The following is a 19,408-nucleotide window of genomic DNA, read 5'->3' on the forward strand; positions in this document are numbered from 1 at the left end:
ACATGAAACGTTGATGGTTTCATTAAATTTTATTTTTAATTTATTGATACAATTTACCATATTACGATGATTAATATTAAAGTAGGCCGCGAATAAAAACTTTGGCAGAGACTCGTAATTTATTTCTAAATTAATATACTATTCACGAGTGTCTGCAGAACCTCGGTGTGACTTGGTTTCGAGGTTTGAAGCTCGGCACACGCGTTCAGGTTTGGTGAGCTTTGAGATATTTGTATGGAGTTTTATTTACTACCTTCAATTTGCTGGCTTTTGAATGTATCTCTATTTGAAGTTTTACGAGTTGTATATAAATATTAGTAAGATTAGTAAAATGCATAAGCTTTCATTTCATCTAATTTCAATATTGCAACAAGTAATAACTTGATAAGTATATCGTTTTAGCCATTCCAGCAAAAAAGAAAAAAAGGCCAAAAAATTCGTTGCACAGCCAAAATCTTCGCGCAAAGAAGAAATGCAGCTGCGTACAATGACGCACGTGTGCAAGTATATACACCAACACGTATAGGCCGCATGCAAAAATAGATAGCACACGTGTGTGTATCTGTGTGGCATGGCACGGGAAATCGACATGGATTTTTTCTCTCTCGTTTTATCTGGCATGACATTAACAAGAAAAAAGACATTGACGAGAATCGAGATACAGAGCTACATATACAAGGGACCTGCATTTGTATGTGTGTGGCTTTTTCGTCGATAAAAATAATCGTCTAGATACTTCTTCTCTCAGTTAAATATTGACTGACCGTGATTGGTTCTTGATGACTGGATTATGACAGTGTGGATTTTGATTTATCAGTTTATTTGTGCGTAAGACTTAAAATGCTTATTTGCTTTTTTTGGGCTTCCTAATAGTTTCCGATCAATGTAATTGTCTGCGGAATTACGCTAGATTTCTGAATATACGCTGGTAGATATTAGATAAAATTTCATACAGAAAATGTTATCATCTTGTTTATTATGATCAATCCTTTACACTGAAAAAACTATGTCGAGTAAATAAATAGAAAAGTTTTAATAAGGATGAGAAAAGTACTTGACGGACGTTAAAGAAAATTACTCGAGCTTGCTCGTGCACATGCAGTCACGAAAAAGAAAAAGAAAAATATAGTGAAAAGTGCTCTCACAAGCACAACGACGACATCTTGTCATTGATAATTCAATGCGATACAGGGACATTTCTTTGATGCTGCATTGCTTTTCGTTCTAGTTTTCACGTTGCATAAAATTCGTAAATGTGTACATGTGCATCTTCTTAGAATTTGGCTTTTATACTTTTCTTTATGCTGAATGTGATATTTTAGGCGTAGTTAGTGACAGTAGAACGTAAATTAGTAATGGAATATTTTTATTAAACATTTAAAGGAAAACAATGATTATATGCGCTGTTTATATTGCGATAAGATGTTACGAACGAAAAATTTTGGAAGATAGATTTATGAGAGTAAACAGAGACATGAGGTTAAAAACAAGTTAACTTTAATTTTTAAATCAGTCGATAAATGTTTTATATTCTTGAAGAATATCATTTGTGCTCTATGAAGAAAGCTAAGCAGTTAACTGAATTTCCATCGTTATATCTAACACTCAACGGAGAAAACAAATGCAATGTATACGAATGGATATTTAAAGCATACAGGGTTTTCAATTATAACTTCAATTATAGCAATTTATTGTAATCTACTTATGCATAGTCCAACAAGGTTCTACAAATATAGAACGCCAAAATAAGAAAAAAATATTCACACATACTTATATATTTGAGTCGCGACTGTATGTACGACAAGCAGAGAGATCACTTATCTCTTTCGAAGGTCCACCTTTTCCTCGTGGTAAAATAAAGACTCATGATAATATAGTTGTATACACCGCATACGTTTCATTCTCAAGGGGAAGATTTAGCATCGCTCAATCTTCGTCAAGAGTTGGCTAGTTATGGATCGATTATGATGAGCTATATTTGATGTTTTGATTACTTCTTTTTTTTTGTTAAGCTCAAAAGAGTGCTGGGTATCCAAAGACGATAATACAGTAATAATCTTCGTAGAATTTTATATTGTCCATTTTGCGATATTCATAGTACTTTAGGAAAAAAAACTTGAATATTTCATTTATGGTAAAAACCGTTACAACGTTAAAACTTAATACATAATTTACTATATATTTTTTAGAATTGTATAAATTAATAATCGGTTAGATTCCAAGAATACTACGCAAAATAATACCAATATTTATTCGTATTCTAGTGAAAACTCTAAAATCAGTTTTATAGCTCAATCAACGTTATTTTGGCAAACAAGAACCCTTCATCACTATCACTCCAAGTGAGAGAAACGTATTTTCTTCCAAAAAGGCATAATTCTTGTAAGCATACGAGCACAGTATTCAATATTCCTCGGTTGAAATCCTTAGTGGCCATCGGTCAGTGACAACTCGAACAAGGGGGTACGTATACTTCCAACGCGCGCACAAAAGAAAACAAGCATAATATGGCCGACCGCTCGCTCTATAAACGCATTTCCAGGTTCGCCGTGACGAATCGTTTCTCAACTCGTTTCGTCACTGTAGTGGACAACGATCCTATTTAACGCGCTCATGTGTATCTTTTTTATTTTCATACAAATGTACAACTTACGGGTGGTTGAACTCATAACTGCATCAATTAATATTAATATTTACTCGTTATGTGTGTTGCGCGTGAATTTTCCACCTAAAATTGTCGTGAAGTAGGCAGAAGGAGAAAAAAGATAGGTGTGGATTATCGTTCAGATGTCTTTTGAAAGCACGGCGTTTCGAAAAAAGATGCTTTTAATATTTTCAAATTATGGAAACTGAAGATCGACTCTCAAAAGAGGAACCTTTGAGCAATGATTATGGCGATAAATCGGATGTTAAAAGGCGGTATGAGACGTAAGAAAATGTCTCTAAGACAGTAGGTTTCTGACGAGTCTACGTGAAAAGTAAAATCTTTAATCCTACTAATATTTGTTTTGCTTGGATGATAAATTTTTGGCTTTTGTTTGCTCGTTCAGTCACATGGTATTTTTTAATAAGCATAAGATAAAAATTATATTTCCATATAAATATTTTCGAAATGTTTGGTAGTTTAATAGTAACAATTGTTTGATATCCATTTATAAAAATATTATACGGTTGAGGCCATAATCTAAATGTTAAATTATTCTTTTAAAAAAGCCAACCCAGTGAGCTGCCTGTTGAAAAGTTTCGCGCGAACTGTATATTATTGCGCAACGTATTTCGCGCTAAAGAAATAAGCCTCTCTGAAATAAAAGAAAACGAGATCACATAAGCAGAAAGCGTGTAATTTTCCAGAGCGAGCGCGAAATTGGTTCGACAAAAACTTCCACGCCAAGAAAATACAAAGAATACAGCTGTGACCCTAATTCTAAAAATGGCATTCCCGCAATCATGAAGTAGTTTCCGAAAAAATAAAAGAAGCCTGCTCCTGGTCGCCAAGAGAAAATAGCTGCTCGTCGCGAAAAAGAAAAAGCCAGAAGGTGTTATAGGCTCGAAAATTGAATCCGAACGATCCGTTACGAGTTGGCCTCACTCCAAGGGTCTTTGACACATCTCAAGACTGCTTGGTGGTTAGCCAAGAAAGAAAGACGAACAAGAGTATGAGGTGCGATATGAGTGGATGCATTTGAGAGAAGGGAGAGAGATACCAAAGTTGTATATGCAAAAGCCAAGCGATGATCAAAACAGATATTACATCTTTCTCCCTCGATGCTCTCGTTTCGCAAGTATTTGTTAGTGGCACTTTGGCACTCTGTTACGTAACCCTTTCCTTTCTTCTTTCTACTTTTGTCAACTAACATGGAATTTTTGCATTGTCAAACACCATCATAGACCAATTCTGCGATCTTACTACATTTTAAATTTGGCTCATTGGCGATCTTCGTGTTTTTCCTTTGATTCTCGCTGACAATAAGGATACACTTAAACGCAACACTTAATGTTTCTATTAGTCGTGAAACGCAGCTCAAGGGTATCTCGCCAAAAGGAGGAAATAATACTTGTGAAATAATCCAAACTGCAGGCAGGCAAAAAAAAAGCCGTCCGCGCGCGAGATGATTTTCCACGCTGTTGTGGTTGCCTGCTGTTTCCCCTCAGGGGGTCAACGGAAAAATCGATGCGCGATGTTTGTAGAAAAATGTAGGACATGGGCCGTCGTTAAAATTGTTATGAGCTTGTTTTTACGCGGTGACGGGCGTGAATTTCCCCCTCAAACAGCTCTTTTTTGTTGATCTCAACGTTCTCTTTCGCTGATCGTTGGATTGTTGGAAATTACATAATTGCGCCCACCTATTTATGTATATTGTTCATGTCTCTCAATGATTATGCAAGATTATTCATATGCTTCGTGATGATTTGTAAGTAGCAAAATTTCCAAAGATCAAATCGTATTTGCATGCGTGGAAACATATCATTCATCGCGAAATTTGCAAAGCAACAAATATATAAATCGCACTCATTTTTCCCTCTTGTTATCAGTGGCAGTGTGCGTTATCATCACAGCCGCCGATGTACACTGGCAAAAGTGCCAAAACTATAAATGCACAGGCACAGTAGATAATGTAGGTTTATTGTTATAATGCACTTGGAATCTTTAAGTCCGATAATAAAGCTTCCAGCTTGGTGTGACTTATACATTTTATTGTTGGAAAAACATTTTAGACCCGCGTATAACCCGCAGGTAAATCATTGCATGGAGATGTTATTCCGAGAAATCTTCTTGTGTTCAATCTATATAATAAAGCTACTTACATTTTTAGTCAGCCTCATTTGACTTAATTTCTTTTCGTTTTCACTGTCTGGTAATTGTTGCGCGCGTGGATATTTTCATGGTGCACGTCAGAAGGGGTTGTACTACTTATAAAATGTTTAATCAACATGCAATTCGCAGGCGTGCGCGAGAGAGGCTGTCTTACTCGAAAGATCTCTTTTCCCTTGCATTATAATGTCGTGCTACCATATACACTCGGTGTGTTGACACATACTCGTATGGTGGTTTTGTATACGAGGGAGCAGTTGTAGTTGCTGACTGTTAGCTGCTGCTCGTCGGTTCACCAAGGATGTAAACGCTTGATGTGCAATGATAATATTTTAATTGTATCATTGATGGCTATGACGCGATTATACGTTTTTTATGATTATATTTTACGATCATTATAGCAAAATATAATTCTTTCGTGCGTTCCAAAATAACTGTGGTTCCAAGCGCATCCTTCAAATACGCAGAAGTAAATAACTTACGAAAAGGTATCAGTGCGTCGAATGACCTATGTCACCCATGCAAAACAGTTAAAAATAAAAAAAAATCGAGGAAGGCATCTGAAATGGAAAAGTAGGCTGAAACTCCATGTGCAGTCTATCGTCGTTGTCGTGCTGCACTTAAAATAAATAGAGAAAACGTGTGGCGACGACGAAAGAAGTGTCGAGCAGTCTAGGGCTGCTGTTGCTTCCAGGTCAGGCCCCAAGATAGAAAACAATGCGACCTCTCACACATTTCGTTCGGTCTTTTTCGCTCGACGTGATCATCGATCACGCTATAAGGTCTCGCTATCGCTGAACTGCATCGCTACTCACACGTGTTGCAACACAAGATCTCCTTTGGAAAATTGTTTCTATGCGGGTGTGCTTGTGGTGCTGCATAATGATGATGATGGTTTCATTTCCTACGTATTTTTTTTTCTTCATTTTGAGTACAAGAGTCGTTGTGCTTTGCTTTTTTTTAGATGCAAATGGTTTGGTAAGCTTGCCATTCCATTTGACAACTGAACGAAATTGTCACATTGCAATCTATAAATTGTCGAAAAAAAAAAAACGAAAAGTTACACAACGCGCGCGGACAATTGATTCGCGTACAAAAATATATTAATAAATAAATAAATAAATAAAGCCGAGTGCACAAAGTATGTACAATGTGTTTATTCATTATGCACTTTATATGCTGCTGTTGCTACGGAGAGAATTTCCTTCCGATCTACAAGCGAGCAAAAGAACGGTTTTTGAGCAGTAACAGCAGCAGCTCCGTGCAGTCTGCTACGTCCGCTTCTCTTTATACACATCCTTCTTTCGCTTTTCTCGCTTTGTCTTCATACACATATTGTACGCTTTTATATTTCTCCTATAGTTTTCCGCGAGAGGTGCTTTTGCTGCTATTGCTATACTGTCTGCTACGCGATGTTTTTTTCATTCTCTCTCTCTCTCTCTCTCTCTCTCTCTCTTGTTCTCTCCCTCTATCTCTATCTCTATCTCTATCGTTTTCCTGGAAAGTCGGGATAATTTTTCTATAACATGGTTTTGTGCATTGCGAGGGAGATGATGAAGAGATAATGATGATGATGATTAAGCGTTTTGTGGAATGGAAAGCACCTTACGAGTGCGAGCTAATTTTGAAATTTAAAAGCTTCTGGTTTTTGACATCGAAATGAATAGTTAAGACATTCGAAATCATTGAAATTTCTAAGCTTTATATTTTAAAATAGCAATTTTAATGTCAGTATCTTCAGCGAAGTGTACACTTTTTCTCGGCGTCTCACACGCTGTAAAAGCATTCGTTACATTCGACATCCTTTAGCAGCTAATAAAGCTATAGGAACAACTTGATAATTGATGTGATTGCAAGTTTTACACATTTTCAGAACTAACAAATTTGTTTTGCCACCTCGAAACACACCATCTTCAAAGAAAGAATTTTACACTTCAGAGCAATGCGACATTTCATCCTACGTCAAGTATTAACTAAAAAAGTCAACAAGCACCATAGCTAAACTGAATATACCCCATACAGTCATCAGGGCAAACATAGCCACAGCGCATATACGCCCCTGTAGCACCAGGGAAAAGCCCGTTGAAAGAAATGGTGTTTGAAAAAAGACAGAAAATAACGTGGAAAGTCGAAGAAGCAGTAACAGCGGCGAGTATAGAGCGGCAGCAGCTTCGTTCCCTTCCACCGGTTTTGTCAGCACGGCTGTTGCTCTGCTGTATACGTGTACGTATAGCTATGTGTGTTGCTATATGCACGCAACGAAACGAAACGCTCTCTTGCCAAGATCGACGCCCCCACCGCGCTGCATCTGCTGCTTGCTGCTGCTTGCCGACAACGACGACCGCTAGTCTCTTTCCAACTCGCTTACACGCCAACCAGTCAGTCGAGCGCTGCACGCGGCCCCGTAACTGTGGGCAGGGTCTATTCCTGTGCATACGTTCAACCAATTCCGTACTTGTGGATTGTTACTTATAATTGTGGTTCTTTCGCGAAACTATCGTTTTGGGCATGCGCAAACTTTTTGCCAATGACGTTGTTGAACATTGTGAATTGAATTTTAAAATGTGAGAGAAGTAACGCAGTGGCACATTGTTTTTTTTTATAATATCCTCGAATGAAAACCATATCATTGTGATGCGGTTCAGCAGCGACAACTTGCCACGATCTGCTTGCCGCAGGTGCTCTACTAGTGTCGAGGGGAACAACGCCAGTGGCGCGCGAGCAAATGTGTTCGCTTTGCTCTGCGATCATTATGAAGGGTGAGAATCAACTGTTTTTCACCTTTACTTGTTGGTGGCAGGTTGTCATTGTGTAATTGAAAAAACGTTGGTTTGTGAATTTTACAAAGCTGACAAAAGTAGACTTCGATGCGTAAGATTTGAACGGTTTCACACGCAAGAAAATTATTATGAAAAAAAAAATAAAGAAGTGTATTCAAAGAGCACGATCGCCTGACTGCACTTTCTTGGGAATGAACGGGCACACTTTAAATGCATATCGTTATCGTAAAGAGATAAACCAGTGCAATGAATAATGCTCTACAATTCTTTGAAATTTTAATAAAGGAAGTCCTGGCTTTTATATCAGTAGTATACCAAATATACGATGTAGTCTACCTTAGAAGGACTTGTATCTCATGTAATTTTATTTTATCATCTTCAAAAGAAAAATGCGTCAAAACATGAATGAAGTACAGCAGATGAGAAACAAAGCTATAACAATGCAGATATGAATTGCTCAATCGAATTTTTTTAATCAACCGAATTTCTTCTCTTTCTCGTACATAATATAATGGGTTTCAAAATCTCTAGCAAGCAGCAGCATTTTATACGAATCTTGACTCGAACAACAACGGCATTGAATGAAAGATTGAACAACAACGCCACTCCGCGAATTCCATCGAAACTATTGCTCTGAAGATACACAAGGGACATTAACCTCCTTGTGTCTTCGTTATAGGTTGTCTTTTTCTCTTCCCCCCCCCCCCCTCTTTTAGATTCGAATCGGATTTCCTGTACACTAGTCGATTTCCGTGCAACTTCCTCGATCTTATCGGCCAACAACCGATATGCATGTATGTAGGTACTAGACGAGTAGTCTAAAGCCACACAAAGTTTGAAATCGTAGATAAGGAGGATTGTTTCTCGGCAAGGGAAACTCCTCCAGCGGAGAATGTTATTTTTAAGATATCTTGCTACCAACATACACATATCTGTATTGTCTGATTTAGCATATAAGTACATGAATGCTTAATTGAGATATTGTTTAGCTATAGCTTTTTATTATTAAAAAAACGATACATATTCACGACTTTCGGTTGTTATTTATGAATGAACATTCTTCGCCCTTAGTATTGCTAATGTTAGTTATTAAATTATTATTATAACGCTGGCATAACTCATACCTTATTTCAATATCTGCATCGACAATTAACAGTAAAAGAATTAGCAATAATAATTTTTTCGTCAAAGACGTACATGACTTTTTCTAAAAGAAACGTAAAAATATAATGTACAACTAGAAAACACAATATCCTCATGAATTCATGAGTGAAGTTAATATTACGACAATTAATGAGCCATGGTACATTATTCTTATGTGCTTGTGTGTCCGAAAAAGAAAAAGAAATTTTTAATGGTCCTTGATTGGTAATACCACGATCACCGCTGATTTTAGAATCAAGTATAATAAGATTTTTTTCGAGTAGGAGAGGTATATTTGCAAAAATAAAATTAAGAATAAGGATGATGAATCGATCTTTAGTGATATTTGATTAACATCGTGCAAGTTTACTCTTAAATGAATCCGCAAGTCCATTGTGAATTCACACTCTGTTCAACATCTAACACTGAGAAATATTAATTTGACATATTGCAATCCTCAGACTTCGCGCAATTTTCCTATGCACAGTCGTACTTATTTATCAACTCAATGCATCATTAATAAAATAGAAGAAAACAAATCACAAGTTTTCTATCCCGTCACAAAGGCTACGGATCAAGCTCATTCATTTCCGATAGCTTAGCAATTTTCATCAAATTTTTGCATCGCTATTTTATGTTCAAACGACGATAATCAAAGTCGTTTGTTGTGCAATGTTTTTGTTTCATCCAAGACGACGCTCCCATTTTCCGCAGATTGACATTAGCAAAGTCACGGGGCCGTTTGTTACGTACTCATACAATTTAAGTATCTAAATTCAGTACTTTCACTTCACTTTTCTTTTTATTTATTGTGCAATCAATGAGTGGAGAAAATATCCAGTTAGCATAAAATAGACCACATAATATTTCTAAAGAAAAAAGAAAAGTTTTAATTGGTTTCATCAACAACGCCAACTATTCGACTACAATACTATTCGTAAGTGTCACAACAGAAAATTATTACGAAACAAAAAATGATTGAAAGCGAGCAAAATTAAAAAGTTTTCTGCGATATCTTACATAAATATATATGAACTGATAACCATGCATCTATAGAAAATATATTATTATATTTCCTCTCCAGTGTGCCTGATTAGAAAATTACCTTCTCCCGCAGAGAAACTGCATCCTCCATTAAAGTACTTATTGTCTTGAAGTTCACATTCCCATGCATTGCGCATGAAAAACATAAACTTTTTACCGACAGAGAGAAAAACAGAATGATCAGGGTACGTGGCATTACCACGATCAAGAATTCTTTGAACCTCGTACTGTTTTATCGCGACTGAGAGGAAGCTTGATAGAAACAAAACACCGAGGCGCCAGCTAAAGCCGCCTTCTATATCGTCATACACGCATACGCAACTGCAATTATTAGATTTGCCGCGACAACAACTTACAGCAAGATAGATACATCGAGGTCGCGAACTCACGGCGCTGATTTCCTAGACGAAAAGAATGTACGTACTTGTAGATAAATTGGCGGCCTATTTATTCTGATTCTACGTGATTGGTATGCTTGAACTTTGACTCTTTACAAACGCTTAGTATTCATCAATTCAGTCAATTCTCGCGAATGACGCATAATTGTTACATCCAAAAGTAACAAATAAAACTCTCAGCATTAAATCGTACGTAAACTCAAAGATTCACAGCGATATAACATCCCAAAAATGCGAATAGCGTACTCCCACATAGGCAGCATAAAAGCTTCGTGCAGTACGTCGATAAAATCAGTTAATAAATTATCGCCTGTAAGAGACAAGTAAGCGAGCAATAATAAAAGCTCTAATAGAGAAATAAAGCCGACATAACATACTTTTGCGCGCGGAGTATAATATCTTAGAGACCATATTCCCGAATGGAAAAAGCATGAACTGTTACGTGTCCTAAAAGGCCTCTATGTACGATAGAGAGAGAGAGAGAGAGAGAGAGAGAGAGAGAGAGAAAGATCAAATCTCCACTGGCGCGGTGTGCTCAGAAAGATCAATTGCTCCTCCTCCACCCCCCCCCCCCCTATATATATATACACACACATACACACACACGCGCTATGAATGGATAGATCTAATTGACCCAGTTTGCCTCCCGTGACTAGTATGAAAAGGATGATATCAATACGGCCATCGAAACCTTATAAGCAAGGTGTGGGTGACCAATTAATGTTTGCAACACACTTTAGCGTCTCATAATCTTTGGCAAGAACCACCATACGAAAAGATTTTCTGGAAATTGATGTACAAAATATAACAGTCGTAAAATTTGCAAGATGCAGTCTAAATATAAGTCGAGAGCGGATCTAATGATTGAATATAAAAAAAAACGTCACGCGGAAATCGCGAATGTCACTTTCCGCACATGAAAATTCATAAACGTGCAGTTTACATAATAACTGCGATTCTCGATGTTATATCGGTACAATCAAATATGAGTAAATATCGGTTTTCAAAATTGATTTGTAGAACCATATATGTCGCACATATACGTGTGTTCGATTTATGTTCTGGGAAAAGTCGTACCACGACGTTCCCGCGGATCGATTGGTTTAATTAATTTGCCAGCAGCTACTATGCAAAAGCTGTTAATCATCAGAGATGAGAAGTTAATTAGTAAAGACGTGAAAGTGATGCCAATCGACAGGTTGTCTTTTTTTTCCAAATGATCCTGATATAATGCACCGCAGGGGTATTTCAGCTACAATTTAATTTTGTAAAGATCCGTTATATAGCGAATTGATACGTAAACAGAAATGAATCAATGTTGAATTGGGATCGGCGCTATTTCGGATGGTGTAGACGGAGTTCGCGGACGTTGAATTTTGTCGGACCAAATGAAAAATTAGAAAGTTCATTTTTAATTGGCATGATGCACTTCGGTACGAAGATTAATTGATAGGTTACTAAAACAATTCAAGTTTAAGCTTTTTTACTGAATCTTGATGAAATGTCAAAGTGCATTAATATTCCATTGAGCCCATAACATAGACAGTTGATACGAAAAACAAACTACTTTTGGAATTTATAATTTACAAACGATGGACACTACAATTTATAAGTTGTAAACTCAAGTGTATAATTCTCGATTCTAAATAACTGTGCTGTTTAATAATAGAATGAGAGCGTATATAAGAAGTGTGTAAGCATCGCGAATAAGTAAATATAGCGAAAAAAGCAAAGTAGTAGACATGTAATGTAAAACTATTTCTGTTGCAGATTATCAATTTCCTATTGACGTAACCGGCGTTGCCAAGGATCACCCATTTCTCGAGGCTGACTCTCTGCAGAGTCTCTTCCGCAGACTCCATGCACTCAATCGTTGCGCTAACATGAAACTTGACACCCACCACCATCATCATCATCAACATCATCATCATCATTCTCATAACATAACTAATCACAGCAAAAGCGTAAGTATATACCAATGGAAGATTTTTTCACATTTACCGTTCTACGTCAATCTCGTTGATATTCTAAAGATTTTGATAAATTGACCCTTCTTTTCATTACGTCCATTACGCATCTCGAAAAAAGAAAGCAATCGAGCTAAAATTGGAATATAAACAAGAGATGCTAACAACCACATATATAACAATCTCCCATCTTGAAAATTTTGAAGACAGTAGGCATTACACAAAGCCTAGCTACGGTTCGGCCAACGTTCAAAGCAACCTTTCAAGAAAAAGCCAGGCTTGCTCGGTTGAGTCCTTTTGCGGAATGACGCGTGGAGCGGTCTTTCACGCAATTTTCGCTCTGCGATAAAAAGGAGTCGCCGTGGCCTTGTCGCGTGACATCCAGACCGGGACTTTTCCTCGCGACTTTTTTTCTTCTTCTCTCGGGCTTGGCTTAACAGAAAAACCGGCAACGTCGATGCTCATCGGATTATAGACTGTCTTTTTCTCATGAAGGAGGGGGCTTTAGATATGTCCAGATATACAGTTGTTTTTGTTCTGTAGCACAAATAAGCGTCAAATATAAACAAAACTCGATCGTTGAATGCACGCAACGCTTTATCAGCCTCTTCTATATGGGCATTGTCATCCGCAGCGCGGCTGACTGTGGCAAAAGAGTTAGTGAAAGTCGGCAGTGCTGGCGAGTGCGAGCTCGGAATAGCAATTAACGAGACTCACGTGAGCGGAGCCTTTAAAGCCGCGGGCCTAATTACTATGGAAAGCACAGGTGTGGCGTAGATCGTCCCAGTCGGATTATTTGCATTCGCTCGTCGTTGCTAGCTGCGTTCTGGTGCTCATCCCGTCTGGATGAAGAAATTCAGGCTTGGCTTCCGATGAGCTTTGTACGTGTAACCTTTACAACTTATTTCCTATGGGACGCTCCTGACATGAAAAATGATCGGTCCAGAGTTCGAATGACCGTAGTGACCGTATTTATTTTTCGTTACTTGCAAACTCAGACGGTATCTAAGAGACGAAGAAAAAGGAATTCGATCCAAATCTGTGATTGACAGCACACCTGCAAAGAGGATCCTTTTTTTCATGTTAGCCGAAAGTAAAAGTGGCCAATCGATCAATCATCAGAGCCGACGTTTTATAAGCGTAGATCCGGCAAATATATGAGAACGATGACAAAAAATAATACTAAACGTTCAAAAGGCAAAACACTCGCGACATCAGTTAATGATTCCGCCCCCCCCCCCCGTTCCTTCTGTCAGGAAAGTTGCGTGCAAATACACATACTTACGTCACTATCAATTACGTGCGTAAAATTGGAAATCGCTCCTGTGACTACCTTATCTCTCCTCGTTGCTTTATCGATCTTTATTAATTACCCTCACATATAAATCATGAAGATTTTTGTAGCTATATACATGGTATTGAGCGTGTTTTGCTGCTGCGTTTTTGTTTGATCATCTTTTCGCTCGATATTTAGCTATGAAATTTTGCTTTAACCTTGATTGTTTGAAAATATAAAACTGTTACACGAGGACAATCACATCTATATAAAGTTTCCAATTCCTCCAGGTGATCATCTCAAAAATGATCCCATTACTGCGGGACTCGATAAAAGCCAGTATTCATCGAAATGTCGGTTTTTATGTGTCGTGTCATAAATTATCACGGGCGGAAGATAAGAATGTATATAATTTGCGAAAACATTTTAAACAGGCTCGAGTTTGAGCGTACAATTTAGCGTTCAATTATATCCTTACGTAAAAAACCGAATGTCGAACGAAATCGCGAGCTGCTGCAGGTTTTACGCCGAATCATAAATTTATGAAAAAGAGAAAGTGTATGTGTGCTTCAGTCATTAAAATTGATCTTTTTGCCAGAGGCAAGTACGCGATGAGCGTCTATAGCTATATCGTTGACGGCAGATTATTTACGCTGTTTAACAAAAATATAGAAGAAACAACGTATAACTTGTAAGCTTAACATATTTATCAGGCCAAGTATTCTAGTACATGTAAAAGGTTGTGGTAATTGAACTTCTTGCAAGGGAGTAAATAAAAATATAAGATATTTAACGACTGGTTCAACCAACTTTCATGGCGAAATAGACGAAAATCTATGATCATGCTCAAGACACGCGCGCACGCCCGTATAAGTTCACCACTAATTCGAATAATAAACAGTAACAATAGAAATTTATTTACCGTAAATCATAAAGAAAAAGGAATCTAATTGTAAAAATGAAAATGCACAATGAATCTTTTCACGACTATTATCATCGAAACATCAAAATCCATTGAGAACCTGACACCAAAGTTGAGACGTTATCATATTCAATTGATCTTATCTGCGAAGTCTTACAGTTAAGACTTTTCCGTCGGTCGCGCGAGCAGATACAAATCGGTTCGTTCGATCAGCTCTTCCTGCTCTCTCTCTCTCTCTCTCTCTCTCTCTCTCTCTCTCTCTCTCTCTCTCTCTCTGTTTCTTCCTCTCTTCTTCCCCCTCTCTGTCTCTGCCCCCCCCCCTCTCTGAATGACAGCGCCAGAGTCATGCAGCACGCAAACTCCCCCTCGAGGCACAAAGTTTATCCTTGGAACCGGAAGCTCAGCTGCCGACGTAATTGCTATCTCTGTCGTAGGTAATTAGCGAGAAAATGAAAAATAACGTCAAGTGAAATTGACCGCGACGACTAAAATAAAAATGAATAATAAGTATATCAGAGCGAAAGTTTTTGGAAAGCAAATTGGCGTGTATATATTTAAGGACGTGCGATGAAAAGTGAATTAATCGACCGAGTCCGTGGATGGTCGACGACGAGTATGATAAATTCACGGATGAAGTTTTAAGCCGACACCAGTTTCGCGCAGCAATGTCTTTCTCGTATTCACAGGCTCGATTAGTACACGCCTTTCTAACTAGCTTCATCGACGTTACACAGCAAATTATTCGATGATAACCAGTTTTCACCTCGCGTGACTTTAACTAATTAAATAATTAAAATACACACTCGTAATAGTGTCATTTTACAATGTAATGACACTTTTTTGGGGTAGCGAGTTTAATGTTTATGTAACCTGTAGCATCCGACAAAGAACGACGTCTTCTAAATAAAACAAAAACGTTTACGGTCGTAGGATTTGGCCGCGCGAGTGAGTACCTTTTGCGAGAAACAAAATGAGAAACTTGGAGATAATTATCCTGCGATCGGTCGATCGACTTTCGAAGAGAGAAAAAGAAGACACAAGGTGTACCGAGAAAGCTTTTCTGGGTTCATTCGCAAAAATTTCCTCTACATATATACGCGTGTGATTCGATACTTTGTTATCGGATGTCCGCCCACGGACGGAAATCGATTCGCACATTACACTTTCTTTCCCTGAACATTTCGATTTTTATCCAAGTTTATTTTATGTAAAGACAGTTAAGAAAAAAATCACGTTAAAAAATATTGAAGACCGAAGTTGCGAATCGTCGTCTAAAAATCGTTGAAAAATCTCGTCACATAGCTGCTGTTCTAAATCAGACAGAAGATCGACCTATTATTACAAAATGGACTACTCGCTAACGATCTTGCCATCTCTCTCGGAGAATTAGCATGCATACAAGTAATATTCCGCTTTACAGGGAATTCCAGGAATATAGCCACGTTCCTCTCTTTGCCTCTCCTCGGGTGCACAAGAGGAGCGAGGGAAGCTAATTGGCAGGTTGTCTTGCTCTCGCACGTATAGATGTTGGAAACAAAGAAAGCAACGGCATCCGCGCATTTCCCGACATGCATAATTACCGATAACGAAATCGCTAGAGAAAGAAAAGCAAAACGGAAAAGTTACACAAGCCGTAAAAGAGCCTGTCGCAACGACGCGATCTCAGTGGCGGCAGTGGTAGACTGCGTGGCACTCTTGGCCGCACCTTACCTCTATACATGTATATACTCACGTATATAATGACGTTCGATCGTAAAAATAGTCTGCTGTATCGCGCGCGTGAGCTACTTTCGGATTTGGTTGGCACGCTCGTGGTTTCGCGAGCTCATTTTCGGTGACAGATGCGGTAGTAAAAAGTGTCAAGGAGACGATATCATGTTCTCTCTCTCTTTCTCCCTACAACCTGTATAAGATTTATAAGTATGGGTAAAGTCGATATGGGATGTCAAAATATTATCGTGGAAATTGGTGCATAAAACGTTCGATACATATAGCGAATTGTTTTCTTAGCGATCTTTCTATATAAAGAGATGTTACATAATCTATCTCCAATTTCGATTATTCTAAGATTATACTAATTATTCTTATTAGTCATCAGTTAATCTTTAAAAATATACCTGATAAATTTGGAATGAAGAGTCGAGCATTGACAATTACATAATTACGTGGTACTGCGCGATCGTTTGCTGGTCATGAGAAAGCTGACTCATTACACATAATAGATCAATCAAAAATTCCCATTTACACGCTCATTAGAGGGGAGAGTCGAGAAAGAAAACTTGACGGCGTTGCACCACTCACACGCCTTTCGTCTTATTACTAGTATCTAAAGCGATGCGTATATCTTGTTCAGAGAAGCCGCGGGCTATAGGCCGTCGATACGGATCTTTCTCGGAGCTTCCGTATAAAGCTACCGACTGCACTATTATGTATACGTATACTACTGTGATTAGTTAGACATTAAAAAAGAAAAATTCTTTACTTTTCCTTTGCTTTTTTAAGCAAAGAAATCAGTTCTGAAGTAAATGTAATTCGCTTCAATTTTAAAGACACTAATAGAATTGATGGAATGTGATGTTTAATAACGTGTTTCAGCAGAGAATAAAAATTAATAAAATTTCATTACATGAAACTTCATTTTCATATCAATCAACGAGCCATCAAAGAAAATTACATTCGAAAAACGCACAGCTTATGAAGCCATTAATCAACTCTGGGTGGGTAATAAAAAAAGTAAAGAACGAAAGCTCGTTTCTTAATTATCTTGTGTACGCGAAAGCGATACGTTGAGAAAAAGGAAGAAAAAAAAAATCGGCGCACGGCCTCATTAAGATAATATGCCCATCCATTGACGAGATTAAGCTCCCATTGAGCGCTCAGCTTTATCGGTAGGAGCTGCTAATTGCACGACAGACTTCTTTGGCTAAGAACTGAGATCTGCTTGAAGCCCAAGATTATTATTATTACGTATAGCCAATTTTTTTTTAATATTCATTGGCGTCAATTTTTTTATACCGAGATGATTATAAGACATATCCATTAATTTCTAAAATTGATGATATGAGATGGCAATAAATTACATAGAACTTTTCAGTAGGTTACTCGCTCTGTTTTTTGTCCTATCTAGTCATGTTTGCTTGAATTAAAAGTCCAAAACCTTTTTTTTCCTCTTTTACATAAGAACGAGCGACGACGGGACCTCGTTTATAAACTCCATTTTATTCATAAGCTTTCTCTCCAATCTATAGTACAAGCATATATGATCTTCTGGATCATTATGATCTGTCATCTTTGCCAATCGTACAGAGGCCAGTTATACTTGCTATGAAACTCGTCTCTCCTGTAGTTATCCATGCCCTGTCGTCAAATGAATAATTCTTACAAGTCTGCCTGCTTCAAGTAGCAATTAATTAAAAGACCGAACATCATTGAGTGTAGCTATATGAATAAAAGAGAAGTGATCTAACGAGAGTATCCATTTGCACGACATGCGCGCGTTATTGATTAAAGCTCTAAATCCTTGGCGTAAGAAGCAGAGAAATCCGCGCTCACAGATAAGTCGATTAGTTTAATGGTCGGGATTAATTGACGCTATAGCTCAATAGCAAAAATCATTTGATACTTATCATGCGCTAGAACTTTCATCGGAAAAAGAAAGCCGCGAGTCCTTGTTGCGCCCGCGCCGGCAGGGAGTTACCAATTCGTCAATCGCCTAATGAATTGCTCGGAGAAAGTGATCAATTAACGACTGTGGTGTAAGGCTCGAGACTGCTAACATTGTAAATCGCAGGGATCGCACCGAAGAATCGATCGGAGCATCTCTCTATTGCTATTGTTTCAACGACTCGCCGAAAGTCAAGACGAATTCGGCCTCTTTCGCTTGGCGCCTTGCGCACGCTCGACAATAATTAGGATCACACTCCTGGAGCTAATCGCGTTCAATAACAACTGGACAAATGGCTGCCAAATGCCAGCAAGCAGGTCTATCAGGTCCAGCACGGTATCCTAACTCTTGGAAGCCTCGCGTGAGTCGCCTCGGGTTCCCAGTTGGCCGGAACCAAGCGATTGGGCCACATTATAAAGGGTAAGAAGCGCCGTTACATTTCAATAAATACAGATCGAGAGCTGGAATTATTTCTGCCTTTCACCAATACAATCTGAATACACGCGATGACAAGTGCAACAACGTTATGTATCACTCTAAACTGTGTCCGTGCGAATGGTGTGTGGCGAGGCGTGACTTTATTATTGGAGAAAATCGAATTGGAGAAGTTATACCTTCTTCTACAATTGATTAACTGACCGATTTTATTGAGCTCTATGCATTGTGCTCGTGATATGCAAATAAACATGAAAACATCCTTTCAGTGGTATGGAGTATAGAAGGAGGGAAGCCATTGTGGAAAGCGACAAGAAAAAGTTTCGAAAGTTAAACGTTCCAATGTATACAGGAAAAGTTGTTGCCGTGATCGTGAAAGTCCAGATATTAAGCAAATTTGGCTACCTGGCTGATTATTTCGATAAATTAACCTTTTGAGGAAGAGTAGCAAAGAGTAGGAGGAAGAGGTTCATGGTGTATACTTGATCTCTCTTTCGACAAATGTCATGATTCTGAAGAATAGTGTTTTGGGTAATGTATAATTATCTACAAATTTCATCATTTATTTTGAACATTATAATACTGATGAACAAAATTGTATCGAGCTAATCTGAGTTTGCCGCTAGATATTATCATGAAATTAAATGGTATAACACAAATATGGTAAAATCTCTGACAATTAAACTGTTTATTCGTACAATTAGTTGACATTACCCGTCGAATAATGAGGGTACTCACATACTCAAACAGTCAATCAGACATCATTCAGTGATTGATTGACTTGAATTGCTCTGTTATATCTCGGATCAATTGTATTTTGTTAATAAAAGAAAATAAAAATCAGTACGCGCCGCCGTTATGCTAACTTGTCTTTTTCTTTGCATCTCATATCGCATTGCAGCGAGTTATCGATTAATGTATCCCATGTCATACAGAAAAACCACGAGAATGTTTTCTTCGCCAAGA

At 38.0% G+C, this 19,408-nt stretch overlaps 1 protein-coding gene across 6 annotated transcripts in view; it reads left to right on the forward strand.

The window, feature by feature from the left end:
- LOC131665751 (rho GTPase-activating protein 7) overlaps positions 1-19,408 on the forward strand; it is a 219,187-nt gene that overhangs the window by 187,080 nt on the left and 12,699 nt on the right. For all 6 annotated transcript variants that reach the window (XM_058937845.1, XM_058937846.1, XM_058937847.1 and 3 more), the window contains one exon: positions 11,949-12,142. In XM_058937845.1, coding sequence (XP_058793828.1) covers positions 11,949-12,142 — 194 coding nt within the window. The remainder of the gene's footprint in view (positions 1-11,948; positions 12,143-19,408) is intronic.

Source organism: Phymastichus coffea, unplaced genomic scaffold (assembly GCF_024137745.1).
Source record: "Phymastichus coffea isolate CEN01 unplaced genomic scaffold, Cenicafe_Pcof_1.1 PCOF00054, whole genome shotgun sequence".
In the NCBI taxonomy this organism is placed as follows: domain Eukaryota; kingdom Metazoa; phylum Arthropoda; class Insecta; order Hymenoptera; family Eulophidae; genus Phymastichus; species Phymastichus coffea.